Below are 15,302 nucleotides of genomic sequence, written 5' to 3'. Positions count from 1 at the left end.
GGTTCCTGGCTTTGGATAGGCTCAGCACCAGCCATAGTGGCCACTTGGGGAGTAAACCAGCAGACAGATCCTTCTCTCTGTCTTTCCTTCTCTCTGCCTTTCCTTCTCTCTGCAAATCTGACTTCCCAAGGAAAAAAAAAATCTTTAAAGAAAAAAAAAATATTTGAAAGGCACAATCAAGAAAGTCTGGCAGACAGAATTTATCTTCTGGTTCATTCCCCAAATTTTTGCAATGGCTGGGGCTGGACAAGGCCAAAGCTAGGAGCCTGGAACTCCATGTGAGTCTCCTAATGGGGCTGCCAGGGGCCCAAGCACTTGAACCTTCTCAGGGGCATTAGCCGGGAGCTAATTGGAAGCCAAGTACCAGGACTGAAACTGGTGCTTATATGGGATGCTGGCACTGCAGGCGGCAGCTTAATCTCTTGTGCCACAATTCTGGCCCTACTAAAAATACTTTATAGTTCTGGCATATGTACGACTCCTTAACATTGCTACAGCCTCTGTCCCATAGATGATCACATTTTTTTTTAGCAATTTTGTATTTGCCTAACTTGTCAAAGATACTACTGTATATTTTAATCCATTCTATAAAGACAAATGAAAGACCTACTTTGTGCTCTGTTGTTAAAACTCATAAATTGCATGTGTTTTAATTATCTAGGAAAAATCAACCCCTTTTCAAATCAAGAATCAGTGAACCAGGATCTGTATGAAGGAGTAAGACAGAAATCCATAGTTCTGATCCAATGGGGGTAATTGTCTCCACATGTGTATGTTAAAGCCAGAACTCATCTACGGAAAGTGCTTTTGTCAACTGGACTGTCACAGAAATACTTTCCTGGGTCACAGACATATGGCAGGGCACTAGGAACTGCCTTTTCTTCTTGGATAATTGTTGTATTTTATCTGCCCATTTTTAAGTAGTATAAAATGGCTAGCTTGCTTGAAAGCAAATGAGTGACAGCAACTTCTCCACAGGCCAGAGAACTCACGCACAGCACAGGAAGCCCCCACATGGGGTCTCCCAGGGTCTCTGGGGAGTGAAGGATCTCTATAACCCATGACCAAGACCTCACAAATCCTAATTTGTCTAACATTTTTTCATGCTGCTTTTTAGAAGTTTAATTCTGGCAGGAATTAAAAATGATACTTTTCACAATTCATCTGCAGAAATATGCTCCTTATCAATTAGCATTTTCTAATAATTTAATTGATGCAAATATGCATGAATGCATCTACTCCATGATCAATATTCTCTAACAGTTATGATCAAATGTTAAAATTACCTTCTCTTTCAAAGACAGAAGAAACAAAAACCAGGAATTACCTTGTTAAGGGATTTCCTTGAAACAAAATTCAGTGACACATCAGACAAGAATAGCTGATTGTTAAACAACACAAATCTAAACTGTAGGTTCCTCCATCCTTCCTTCTGCCTCCTGGCTAGGAAGCAAGGAAGCCCAGCTGCAGAACTAATGGAACCCTCAATTACTTGGCCAAAGACAGAGCCAACGTCAGTCCTAACTAGATGACTCTCAATTATTCGCCAAATGCAGCCAGACCATAACACCAGTCATCTTTGGGTGCTGGGTCCAGAAACGATAATTTTTTTAAACTTCTGGTTTCCAAACATTCTGTAATGAAATGTGGTATTACTCTTATAATGCAAAAAGAACTCGAAACTAACCAAAAATGACAGATACATTAATGCACTGTTTTATTTTAAAAGGTTTCTCATTTCAAAATAATTAAATGTTTATATCCTGCCTTCCTTCTATTGATGAGGGGCCAATCCCCAGCCTCCAAAGACAGACAAGTAGGATTCTACAGTTTGAAACTTTGGGTCAGATTTTGTTCATCACTTACAAAAAGGATAATGGCAAAAGTCCCACAGTCTGTTGGGCGGGTAGAAACAATAGTATTTATTAGGTCCTTATTGTAATTCGGCTCAGCACGGAGAAATCAACAGGAGTAGAAACGACCCAGTGATGGAGAGCCCAACATACAACTGGGGCATAAAGTACATGGAAGTGCTCCAGCAAGTACAAAGGTACAGATGGCAAACCGAGCCATCGCTGCAAGGCAAAACAGGATTGTACCTGCACCCAGTGTGGGGTGATGCCTTCAGGACCTCCAGGAGCAGCAGCAGCAGCAGTTGCAATTCTCACCTCTGTTGCAATTCTTCTCTCACCAAGAGTCGCCTAGCAGTGGGAATTCTGAAAGCGCAGGAATGTGCCTGGTTGGGAGCATGACCTAAAGCACCAGAGGCCCAAACTTGCTGACTTCTAACTCAAGCTTCCACTTGAAACAGCCTTAAAGTTTCCAGGAAGACAAATATTTTCAGCATGATTTTAGAGATCTAAGCATAATGCTGATTTACTAGGAAATTGAGAACACTTAAATAAAAGTCAACATTTCCCAGGAAATCACTGTGCTCTCCATTCTGACATCACAGGTAGGGCACGATCTGAAGCATTCAAATGTTGCCCAAGTCTCTCCTTGCACAACACTGAAAGGAACAAAAACTCAGGAAAGATGATTTTCTTTCTTCCCTTATTAAAACTCCCCCCCCCTTTTTTTCCCTTTACACCCAACTGTTGAACACATCACTTTTTGACTGCCCCTTTCCTCGGCAAAGCTTTAGCATTTAGCGAGCATGACTTAGACGCTAACTGCTGGTACTAGAACCTTAGATGGGAACTTTTCTAGAAGTGGGGAATAAGCAGGAACTGAAAGAATCACACAATTTAAGTAGCAAATACAAGTAACAGAGCCATGGCCACATCCCTGACTCATGGCGCACTGCTTTGGTACAGCTGCACAGTGCGGATCCTGTGGCACTGAAGGCACATGGAGCCCAAAGCAACAACAGGCTGGGACCAAGCCAAGAGCTCAAATTTCATCAACTGATTCAAGGTGAGGGCTTCAGGGCACACACATGACCTCTGAGCACTTTTTCTTGGGCCTAAAATTGAAGTGCTAATGCCAGTGGGCCCTGAAGATTCCTGGTGAGGCGAATGGAAGGGGAAAGATATCAAAGACGGTACAAAGTTAAACTTAAAAGGGGTTTGGTCTTGGTCTGTTGAAATGGTAAGAAATTTTACATATCTGTTGAAGGTTAAACTTGAAAGGTGGTTGGTCTTACATATTTGCTTCTAGATCTTCAGGAAGGAAAAGGCCACATCATCCCATTTCTAGACACAGATGAGCTGACCATTCCGGAATGCTGACTTGAGTTATTCGCCCAGAAGTCATGAGTCTGGACTTGAGTTCTGGACAAATTATCAGCAACTCCCCCAAGGCAGTGATGGCTTCTCTCGTAAAATCTCTCCTCTGGCCTCCTCTGTGGCTGTAGAAGTCCGTCCATGCTCAGTGCCGGCTCAGTTCCAGCCTCGCCTGTCTTTACAAGACTCACAGACAGCCCATCTTGGTAAGTGGCAGAAAAGACTATCGGCTGCTTCGGGGGAGGCATCCTCCTCACTTGATCATCTGAGTTTCTTCATCTGCATCATAAAACTCTTCCTCTTCCTCACTCTCACTCCCCAGTGTACTGCCCTTGTCGGCAGACTGGAACAGGACAGGAGAAAGCGGCAGTCAGAGGGTGGCACGGCGTTTCTGACTGCCACTGACAGAATCATGCTTCTGCCATCCCTTCCTCTAAGCAGCAGCCCCACTGTGTTCTGAGGAAGCTTCTGGAATCTCCAGCCATTGTTATTTCTCTGAGAATAAGCGGCTTCTGGGCCCCACCCTGACCTCCCAACCTGGGCCACTCAGGCCCACTTAGCAGGGACATCCTTGTTCTCAACAGCCAGCATCCCTGGGGGTCAATGGGAAGGATTATGAAGACACCGCCCCCTACCTGTGGAGGGTCCAGGGCCTGCAGAGACAGTGCCTCCTCCCCCAGCCGCCGATAGGAATACACTTGAAGGTCAGAAACTGTCTCGAGCAACGGACTGTTGAGTGTCTCTGGCAACAGCAAACTCAGGAGGCCCGAGGTCAGGCCAGTGATTCCAAAGACAATGAAGGGGAGAGACGACTGCACATGTTTCTGAGGAATAAGCAGGGAGGTAAACACACAACCTCAGTGTCAGTTTCCTTGGCACTTGCCATCAGGCAGGCAGTGGGGAGCAGTCATGTTGGGCGAGGGTGGAGGGGACGGTCATGTTTCTCTCCCAGTTTTTTTCTCTACCCATGGAGATGTATGATGGGAAATCGTGGAAGGATTCTGGGGAGATAGGACTGCATGGACAGCAAGGGGAAGTGGCACAGATGCTTGGGGCTGATTTTAACACACAGGCTGGAGATAACAGGCCGGGGTTGCATCTGAGCAGAGAGGGCAAGCCCAGCCAACGTGCACAGAGATCCTAGTGTCCTTTTTCTGTTCCAGAAGTTGATAACAAAGTGGCCCCCTACATATTCCTCACTGGCAGGCACCCCAAAATACTGATGGTGAATTTTTTTAAAAAAATATTTATTTATTTTTATTGGAAAGGCAGATATACAGAGAGGAGGAGAGACAGAGAGGAAGATCTTCCATCCAGTGGTTCACTCCCCAAGTGACCGCAACGGCTGGCACTAAGCCAATCCGAAGCCAGGAGCCAGGAGCTCTTCCGGGTCTCCCATGCGGGTGCAGGGTCCCAAAGCTTTGGGACATCCTCAACTGCTTTCCCGGGCCACAAGCAGGGAGCTGGATGGGAAGTGGGGCCGCCGGGATTAGAACCAGTGACCTTTTGGGATCCCGGCACGTGCAAGGCGAGGACTTTAACCACTATACTATTGCCCCGGGCCCTGATGGTGAATTTTAAACTTCTCAGCCTTGGAACTGGTCAAAGCACCCCATGTAATTTGATGTTATAATCAACAGTTCCAGGGATAAAAGATATGAAAACTCAGAAAGCAGCCAGTAATATGATGCAGTGGGTTAAGCTGCCACCCAAGACACTGGTGTCCCATATACAAGCATGGATTTGAGTCCTGGCTGCTTCATTTCTGATCCAGCTCCCTGCTAATGTACCTGGGAAAGCAGAGAAAGATAATAGGTACCTGCCGCCCACATGGAGGACTCAGGTGGCGTTCCAGGCTCATGGTTTTGATCTGACCCAGCCTGTGTATTTGAGGTCATTTTGGGAGTAAACCAGTAGATAAAAAATTTCTTTCTCTTTGTCTCCCTCAAAAGCCTGTGTGTGTATATGTGTGTATGTGTAATTCTGCCTTTCAAATCAATAAATCCTTACGTATCTCTGGGGAAAAAAAACTCTCATACATCAGCAGGCACTTAACGCAGCAGTTAAGACAATGCTTGGGATACAAAAATCCCATATTGGGATTTCTGAGTTCAATTCCTAGCTCCATTGCTGACTTGATCCAATTTCCTGTTAATCTGTATCCCAGTTGCTGACAGGTCGTGTCCTTGGGTCCCTGCCTCCCACACGGGAGACCAGAAAAGTACCTGACTCCCAGCACTGGCCTGGCCCAGCCTCTACTGTTGCAGGTACTGGAGAGCAAACCCACAGATGGAAGATATGTCTGACTTACAAATAAACAAAATGAATTAATTCTAAACTAAGATAACAACAAAACTCTAATCATGTATATTTGGGTTGTATAATGTCTAAACTGGACATGGTAAAGGGCTGATGTGCAAGCAATTGCTTCTTGGATCTGTTAGATATTCTTTCAGAAAATTTAAATAGTTTCCTTCCATACAAACAGGTTCAAAGCAAAGACAGCCACTGCATGCAGGTTGTCAGTCTGGGTCTTTCTGAGCTGACATATGTTCTAGAATTTGGGCAAATGCTGTGCTGAGCCTTAGGATGCTCTGGTTTGGATTTTACTTCCAGGGGTAGATCCACTTTGTCATCTTCTTCTCTAAAATCTATTTTATTTTTATTAGCCAGACATTCAGAGAGAGGAGGAGACAGAGAGGAAGATCTTCTGTCCACTGATTTACTCCCCAAGTGGCTGTGCCTACCGGAGCTGAGCTGATCCAAAGCCAGGAGCCAGGAGCCTCTACCAAGTCTCCTACATGGGTGTAGGGCCCCAAGACCTTGGGCCATCCTCAACTGCTTTCCCAGGCCACAAACAGGGAGCTGGATGGAAAGTGGGGCTATTGGGATTAGAACCAGTGACCATATGGAATCCTGGCACATGCAAGGCGAGGACTTCAGCTGCCAGGCTACCAGACCAGGCCCTAGATCCATTTCTAATTAGGATTTCTCCTACAGACACTCCCTTCACCCTTCCCAATTTTTTCAAAGTGGAAAGAGGTCGAAGAAAATGGAGAGAGGAGGAAGGTGTGAAGAAGGGAAAGAGAACAGGGAGGGAGGGGAGTAAAAAGTGGGAGGTAGAGGTGGAAAGGCTCCTGTTTCCATCCACCTTCCCGCAAACCCAGGCCCAGCGCCTGGGGATACTACCGGAGCCGGGGGAACACAACATCTTGTTCTCATGTGCAAACACAATGCTCAGTGCCCCAGTGCCCCAGGGCAGTCAGCCAGAGTTGGGTATCTTGGGCAATAAACACCAAATGTTATATACATTTCTCCTGATTTTCTAAGTGGTGTACTTTTGGGAAAGAATTCATCTCCATCTGCAGCACTTTCATCTTGAAGACACGGGCCAGCATAATGCCTGTCTTACATGATGACCATGAGGATCATGTGTGATGGCACATCTCTAGCCTCCAAGTGTGGAGCCCAGCACACAGCAGAGGCAGATCAGCCCTCGCTAACTGGCTAAGTGATGAAGTGGGGCAGGCAGGGAGTTCCCTGGGCTCAGCTGACCCTCCTCTGGACGCAGTAGGGAGACAAGCCAGCAGTGCCCTCGGGGAAAAGCACCCTTGGCAAGAGTTGTCTCCTGGACCTGGGGTCCTGGGCTCCTCATCTACAAGGCCCAAGGCTCACATCTGTATCAGTTGACCAAAGACAGCTGCTGTCATGACTGTGTTCATCTCAAATGCATAAGTGTTTCCAATCTGGACAGTGAAGCAAAACAAAACTAGGAGGTACAAACCAACCAGTGAGGGGACGAAGGGAGCAATGATGCCACCAACTCGGGAGAACATGGAACAAGTTCCAAGCCCAACATTCCTGAAAGATATAAGCAAAAACACAGTAAGTTCTAGGGGATACCTGAGAGACCCTGGGGTGGGAATTGTGGTACACTGGGTTAAATTGCCAGTGAGACATCTTCATGCCATATTCCCATATGCCTGGTTTGAGTCCTGGTTGCCCCACTTCTGATCCAGTTCCCTGCTAATGCACCTGGGAAAGCAGTGTAAGATGGCTGAGATGTTTGGGCCTCTGCCACCCACGTGGAAGACCACTATAGAGTTGAAAGTTCCTGGCTTTGGCCTGTCTCAGCCACAGTGGCTAAGGGCATTTTGGAAGTAAAATAGCAAATGAAAGATCTTTCTGTCCTTTCTGAAATATTTTATTTTTATTTGAAAGGCAGAGGTACAGAGAGAAGAAGAAACAGAGAGAGATCCTTCACCTGCTAGTTCATTGTCCAAAAAATATTTGCAATGGCCAAGTTGAGCTGATCCAAAGTCACCAGCCAAGGGTCAGGAGCTTCCTTCAGGTCTCCCACATGGATGCAGGGGCCCAAGGACTTGAGCCATCCTCTGCTGCTTCCCCAGGTCACAAACAGCAGGATTGGAAGTGGAGCAGCTGCAACTCAAACTGGTGCCAACAGGGGATGCTGGTTACCACAGGTGGAGGGTTAGCATACTATGCCATGGTGCCAGCCCCCAGATCTTTGTTTTTGTCTCTGTCCTTTTCTCTTTCTGCATTTCAAATAAATATTTTTTTAAAAAAACTAAGAATACTTGAGAAAAATAAAGGATCTCTGATCTTTATGACCAATCTTAGGATAAAGAGCCTAGAATAAGAGGTGTTTCAAAAAGTATATGAAAAATTGAGTTAAAAGATTGCTTTGGTATAACAAGCTTTGCACTCCATGCATGGTTTTTCTGTAATGAACTGTTTGAAGTTCCCTTGTAAATCTTAGAGTAGAAGCACAGGACCCCACACAGCAGTGCTGCTGGAAATGCTCTATAATCACACTGTGCAGTATGGAAGCCACTAGGCACACACACTTATGGGTACTTGCAATGTGGCCTGGGAGGAAAAGGAACAGCACTCTTAATTAATTTAATTCTAATTACATTAAGCAGCCACATGAGGATCACTGGACGGCACATCTATAAGGGATGAAGCAGAAATGGAATCTGAATATTTCTTGCCCAATTTCTTGTGGATTTTCATCTCTTAGGTCTCATTAAGTCAAGCTTCATGATCTGGAAGGTCTTCCCATTTAGTTAAACAACTAATTAACTATCCCAGGGTCAGGCAAATAAGAACTGATTGAGCTTGTATTTTCAGGGAATCCAGAATGTTACCTTTATGGGGAGTGAAAGTGTGAAAAGAGGTGAGAAAGTATAGGAAAGAGGTCATGGTTTTTGGTAGGGTGGCCACACATCACTCTTTTCCCTTAATGCTAATTTTCTCATATTCGTACTCCAAAGTGTCCAGTTCAGACAAAATGGTTAGCCTACTCTTGTGGCCAACAGCCAGAGAAAGTGGATTGTAGGGACAGCCAGGAAATGACAACTGATCTTTGGCAAAACGAATTTCAACTTAACAAGCAGTAAGACCCCTAAGACTCCTGTGCGTGGAAAGATGATGACCCCTAGAGCCCCAGAAACAGGTACTGAGGGGGCCATGGAAGCAGCTCTGCAAACTGCGGGGTGCACCCCACTTCCAAACTGGGTGTGCTTTTCATGTTCAGAGTATTTCATGAGAGAAAGTTTAGGATGAATTATGTTCTTGGCAATATAAGGACATCAAGCTCTTTAAAACCATACATTACACTAATATTTAAATGAAATATTCACTGAAAATTATATAAAATTCTTTTGAAAAGTTGTGGATATTTTGTGCTCTAATGTCAGCTCTGTGAGATCAGGGATCTCTCTTCTTGCTATTATCTATCTATCTATCTATCTATCTATCTATCTATCTATCTATCTATCTGCCAAAGTTACCCAGAAGCAGAGACAGGGGATGTTCATTTGCAGGTTCACTTCCCAAATACCCATAACAGCCAGGGCCGGGCCAGGCTGATGCCAAGAACTCCATCTGAGTCTCCCACATGGGTGGAAAGGGCCCAGGGATTTGGGCTATCTTCCACTGCAGTCCCAGATGCATTAGTAAGGAGCTGGACTGGAAACAGCAGCCAGGGCTCCAATGCGATGCCAAGTATTGCAGACAGTGGATGAACACACTGTGCCACAGCTGTCTCCTATTACATGCCTGATGCTGCTGAATGGGCAACCAAAGAAACAAAATTCACGAAAACAAAACCAGCTTGGGGCAGACAGGGCGACAGGAAGTGCTTCTACTGGAACTAGGGAACCATAACAAAGCTGCACTTCCTCAGCCTTGCCAGCTGAGGGCAGCAGCCTATAACAGCAGTTGAGTCACAGATGGTCGCCGTCATCCTGGGCCTCGCCTTGAGGCCAGACAGACGTGAGGTGAGAGGGGACAAGGAGGTGTGGGGCACACAGACCTGATGACCGTGGGGTACAGCTCCGAGGTATAGATATAAACGATGTTGAAGGCAGCACTGATTGTCAGTTTTCCCAGCAGGGACAAGGAATGGCTGTTCACTACTGCAAACACACCTGTGTCTGAGGAGGACAAGGATAAACTCCATGAGGTCAGCAGAACGATCCCTTTTAAACCTCTTGGCATTCTAAAGTGGCCAGAGGTGTCTGTGTCCATCTAAAGAGCAAAGAGGCAGTGTAACTGTCTACCGCCTCAGATGGTTTGGTACACACACACACATTTTATTTCCTTATCAGAAACACCATCAGTCATCCTGTGGTTCTCTTCTTTATTCCACAAAATTCAATTATCTTCGTTTTAAACATATTTAAACTCTTTTCTTCAGGAATCCCTTTTCCCTCTATCTTCAAAATAATAAATTTCTTCTTGGACAAAACATTCTCATTGACTCTGCTGCACTTCCTCTCTACACAGACTTCTCAAAGGAGTGACCAGCACTCAAATGCCCCTGCCCTGGAACCACTTATCCTCCAGTGTCATTCTCTGTTGAAGCCTTACTCTTAGAGGTCAACAGCGCTGTCCTCCCCATCACAAGCAATCGCCTCTCTTCCTCCTTGACATCTGCACCAAGCTGATCTGTTCCTTAAGACTGTGTGGCTCTTAGACAGTTTCAAGAAAACACCCTCTACCTCTTTTCATTTCCACTGCCATTTTTTCCCATTCCATTCAACTAGCACAGCTCAGATAACTTCTTCAACTTCAAAACACATCTAGAGCTATCTCAGGCAAGGCTGGTGCTTCGTTTGCACTTGTGCTCTACATACATGCTGAACTAAGAAAAAGAAAGAAAAACAGGAAGAACTGATTATGTGAAAAAAAAACAAGTGCCCTTCCTCCCTACCTTGGAATGAGATGTAAGAGAATATTCCCTGTCCCGGACAGGAGTCCCAACCTCTTCTGACCATGAAATATCGTCGTCTGCCTTAAGGACGGCAGAGAGCCCCAGGACCACTGACCTCAGCCTTGGGGCTGGCTTTCTCCTCTCCTGTCCAAGGCTCTCCTAAATGCTGAATGTCTATTTTTAAGCCACATGGTGCTTCAGGAAAAGGAATCAAATGGACTTCTGAGATCTAACAACTTTTCCACTCAACCAATGAGTGCAAATTAAACTCTGAGTAACTCAGGAAAACCGTATTGGATGGCAATGAAGAAAACAAAGATGCTCACATTTGCCTGACTGCAAATGATCTCTTGGAATGTCTTTCACAAATGCAGGAAGGCGTTTCTGAAGCGAATGGCAGCACCTGACAACATCTCCACTGGGTTAGAGGTCTGCCAACCTCAAATTTAAGTTGCACATCACAGGAAGTTCATCGTGTGATCACTTGCATGATCCAAAGCTAGAAAGCTCCTGTGCGAGGCGTGAGACACCTGCAGCTGTAGCTGACACAGATAATGAGGGAGCCTGGCTCTTGCCACTGGCCCACAGATGCTCCCATCAGTCTGACACCCCAGCTGATGCTCTGACTTCTCCCTGTGCTCCTGACGATGCACTCTGTGGTCACTGCTTGAACCAGGAGGAAACCCTGCCTTCCCCAAGGCAGCCCATGTCAATTCTAGATAGCTTTGTTTATTAGAAGAGAATTTTTTATCCTTTGGGGACTCGCACACCGGAGTTGCTGGGCTGCTCGTCATCTTGAGTTAGTGCTAGGATGGCTTTGTAGCCACCGGGCTGGTCCTCGATTCCTGACCTGATTCTTTATCTGATAGTTAGAAACTACTGATGATTCCCAAGAAATGCCCAAAGTTACTATTTAGAAAAAAGTGATTTAAAAGGGCAAATTAAAATGAAATCTTTTTAAGACAGAAAATGCTTAAAAGTATACTTCCATGTTGTGGAAGTTACAAATTTATTCCAATGATGCAAGTACTAAAGAGAATTTTCAGAACTGGCTTTCTACAGAATTTCTCAAAGCCCTTTTGTGGGGGCCACCAGAATAAAACATACCTGTATGTCCCAGACACACATTTCACTAACCCAAAACAGCAACCATCCCACTTAGTGATCCACTTCATCCATCATAAGGAATTTTTATTTTTATAATTTTTTCATTTTCATTTATTTGAAAGGCAGAGCAGCAGCAGCGTAGAGAAAAAAAATTAAGACAGAAATCTTTCACCCACTGGTTTACTGCCCAAATGCTCACGAGAGTCAGTCCTCGGGCTGACTGAAGGCAGGTCTAGGTCTTCCATCTGGGTGGCACAGAGCCAAGTCCTTAAGCCACCCCTTCTGCCACCCACGGTATGCTTTAACAGACAGCTGGATTAGACACAGAGCTGGGACCTGAACCCCAGCACTCTGATTTGGGACATAAGCAGAGGTTTACTGCTGTAGCAGGAAGCCTGCCCCATACTAAACTGTATTACTCATGTGTTAAAAATATTTAAGGCATTACTTCAAACATCCACATCCCATAACAGAGTACCTGGGTTCAAGTCTAGTCTCCACTTCCAATTGCAGCTTCCATCTAATGCACATCCTAGCTAAATTGTGAGAGCTCAAATATTTGGGTGCTCTGCCACCCATGTGGGAACCCTGGTTCTCTGCCACCCATGGGGAGTCCTGGATTGGGCTCCAGGCTGTTGTCTACAGCCTAGCTCAATCCTGGCTATTACGATAATTTGGAAATCAAACCAGCAGACGGAGGATCTTTGTCTCTTCTCTGCTATGAGATAAGTTAAGCAAAAATTTAAAAATAAATATAAGGTGGAAAGTGTCTCACATGGCTCTGCTAAGCTCATTCATTTTATTTTTTTAATAGAGTATCTTTTTTATTGTTATTAACATTGTATTATGTGATACAGTTATATAGGCACTGGGGATTCCCCCCACCCCTCCCACGCCCCTCCCCCCATAGTGGATTCCTCCACCTTGCTGCATAACCACAGTTCAAGTTCAGTTGAGATTCCTTCATTGCAAGCATATACCTAGCATAAAGTCCAGCATCTTATTGTCCAGATAAGTTCAGTGGCCTCTTGGGGAGACCTTCTCTGGTCTGAAGGTAGAGCTAACAGAGTAAAGTTCTGGTCAGTTAAAAGCCCCAACAAAACATTAGCATCAATGTACAACATTATGGAATTAATTGACATAGTATTGAGTAAACAATATGTTAAAAATAATGCAAGTTCCATTCTTCAAAACATCTGGGTTGAGAGAGTATCAATGACAGGTTCAAAAAATAACAAACAACCAAACAAAAATTACAGGTTAAATCAGGGCAAACATGTGGTATCTAACTTTTTGGGATTCGCTCATTTCCCTTAGCATTATCATTCTTTTTATTTTTTAAAGATTTTTATTTGAAAGGCAGATTTACAGAAAGAGAGATACACAGAGAAATTGTCTTCTTCCTTCCTTCCTTCTCTCCTTCTTCCTTCCTTCCTTCTCTCCTTCCTTCCTTCCTTCCTTCCTTTCTTTCCTTTTCTTTCTCTCTCTCTCTCTCTTCCTTCCTTCCTTCCTTCCTTCCTTCCTTCCTTCCTTCCTTCCTTCCTTCCTTCCTTCCTTTCCCCACACTCATCTTCTACTGCCTGGTTCACTCCCCAAATGGCTGCAATGGCTAGAGCTGAACTGAGCCAAAGCCAGGAGCCAGCAACTTCTTCCAGTTTTCCCACATGGTCTCGGGCCATCCTCTACTGTGTTCCCAGTCCATAACAGGGAGCTAAATGGAAAGAACAGCTGCCAGGACTAGAACTTGTGTCCATACAGGATGCTGGCACTGAAGACAGAAGACCAGCCTACTGGGCCAGCGCACCTGCTATTCATTTACTAGTTCCAAAAGATTTGTTTTTAGATTCCTTAGGATTTTTCAGTGCAGATGATCACAGTCTGTCCAAGACAGTCAATTTTATATCCTTTTCAAGTTAGATTGCTTTAATTTCTTTTTATTGCCTTACTGTATTTATTAGTATTTTCTGCACAATGTTCTAGGAAGGGCTTAAAAGAGACACCCTTTTCTTCTTTCTAATCCTGAGAAATAAGCATCCAGGATGCCAACATTAAGTGTAAGTTAACTGGAGGTTGTCTTCTCACATCTAAGTATATCCTCCCCTAATTCTGGTTGCTGACTATATATATATTATATATATTATATGCATATAAATTAACAAGCAAGTTCTAATGAGTGCTTTAACTGCTTGTGTTGAAATTACTTTTTTCTTTTTCCATTTTTTAATATAGCAAATAACACTGGCTTTTGAATAGTATATTAGCTTCCTATCTGTGGGATACACTTAACTTGGTCAGGATCTAGTACACTTCGTATGCACTAGTGTGTCTACTCTGCTAATATTTTGTTAAGAACTTTCATATATGCTAATAAGGGATGTAATCTAGACTTTAATTTTTTTGTAAAGTCTGGTTTAAGAACCAGGTTTAATTGTTGGCCTCACTAACTAAGCTGGGAGAGTTTTCCCTTTATTTTCTGGAGATGTACATAGAATTGATATTATTTCTTATTTGTGTGTTTCACAGAATAATCATTTGGACCTGAAATTTCATTTGTGGAAACGTTTCAAGCTATAATCCAGTCTATAGGACTTTATAAATAGGGCTGCTCAGGTATCTACTTATCTTTGAGCAAGTCCTGATTGTATCTTTCCAGGAAGTTTTCCAGGTTGTTTAAGTTGAATTTACCAAAATAACAATGTTCATAATATTCCCTTAATAATGCATAAACATTTTAGAGTGATGCCCCCTCTTTTATTACTGCTATTGATAATTTACACCCTCTCTCTCCTTTCCTTAGCTTGCATAGAGCTTTTCTAATTTTATTGGTCTTTCTAAAAAAGATTTACTTATTTTTATTGGAAAGGTAGACTTATAGGAAGAAGGAGAAACAGAGAGAAAGATCTTCCATCCACTGGTTCACTCTCCAAGTAGCCACAATGACTGATGCTGAGCTGATCTGCAGCCAGGAGACAAGAACAGCTTCCAGGTCTCCCACATGGGTGTAGGGTCCTAAGGCTTTTGGAGCCACGCTCTACTGCTGTTCCAGGCCATAAGCAGGGAGGTGGATGGGAAGTAGAGCAGCTGGGACATAAACTCGCGCTCATATGGGATCCCAGCTTATGCAAGGACTTTAGCCACTAGGCTACCACGCTGAGCCCTGTTCTATGTTTTTAAAAAACTGTTATTTATTTGTGAAAAACACAGGAACAGGGAAGCAGGTTTACTCCTATTCAATGCCTGCCATGACCAGTGCTAGCATATGCTGAAGCTGGGAACTTGGAACTCAATCCAGGTCTCCCATCTGAGTTTGACAGGAACCCAACTAGAGGTAGGAAACTGGAGGCTGAAGTCAAACCCAGTACAATGATGTGGGATCAGGCGTCTTAACTGGCATCTTTAATCATTAGGCCAAAAATGTGCCATTTAACTTTCTCTTGAAGGAAAGTAACTGCACATGAGGTACACTTTGATGTTCTGGCACATTTATACATCATTTATGGATCATTTTAGGATGATAGTTTATCCATCATATTAATGATTCATCGCTTTTTTGTGATGATGTCATTCAAAATCCTCCCTTCTGCTTACTTCAAACTATGCAATATCATATTGTTAACTGTAAGACCACCTTTCCATGTCAGAAAAGACCTGAACTTACTCCTCCACCTGGCTGTGTATTTTATCTGCTTGTACAGTTGTTTAGCAAGGAGCTAGCCGGTCTCTGTTTACAC

General features: G+C 44.1%; 1 protein-coding gene across 2 annotated transcripts in view; it reads right to left on the bottom strand.

Moving 5' to 3' along the window:
• Nucleotides 1-1,901: 1,901 nt before the first annotated feature.
• The window catches only part of SLC22A15 (solute carrier family 22 member 15), a 70,506-nt gene continuing 57,105 nt past the window's right edge, over nucleotides 1,902-15,302 (bottom strand). For both annotated transcript variants that reach the window (XM_040998518.1, XM_040998520.1), the window contains 4 exons: nucleotides 9,565-9,685; nucleotides 7,013-7,085; nucleotides 3,860-4,048; nucleotides 1,902-3,567 (listed from right to left, as the gene is read on the bottom strand). In XM_040998518.1, the coding sequence (XP_040854452.1) occupies nucleotides 3,478-3,567; nucleotides 3,860-4,048; nucleotides 7,013-7,085; nucleotides 9,565-9,685 (473 nt within the window). In that variant the 3' untranslated portion in view covers nucleotides 1,902-3,477. The remainder of the gene's footprint in view (nucleotides 3,568-3,859; nucleotides 4,049-7,012; nucleotides 7,086-9,564; nucleotides 9,686-15,302) is intronic.

This window comes from Ochotona curzoniae, unplaced genomic scaffold (genome assembly GCF_017591425.1).
Source record: "Ochotona curzoniae isolate NIBS_2020 unplaced genomic scaffold, NIBS_Ocur_1.0 scaffold_1037, whole genome shotgun sequence".
NCBI lineage: Eukaryota > Metazoa > Chordata > Mammalia > Lagomorpha > Ochotonidae > Ochotona > Ochotona curzoniae.
The sequence above is the reverse complement of the archived record's forward strand: the minus strand, read 5'-3'. Positions and strand labels throughout refer to the sequence as shown.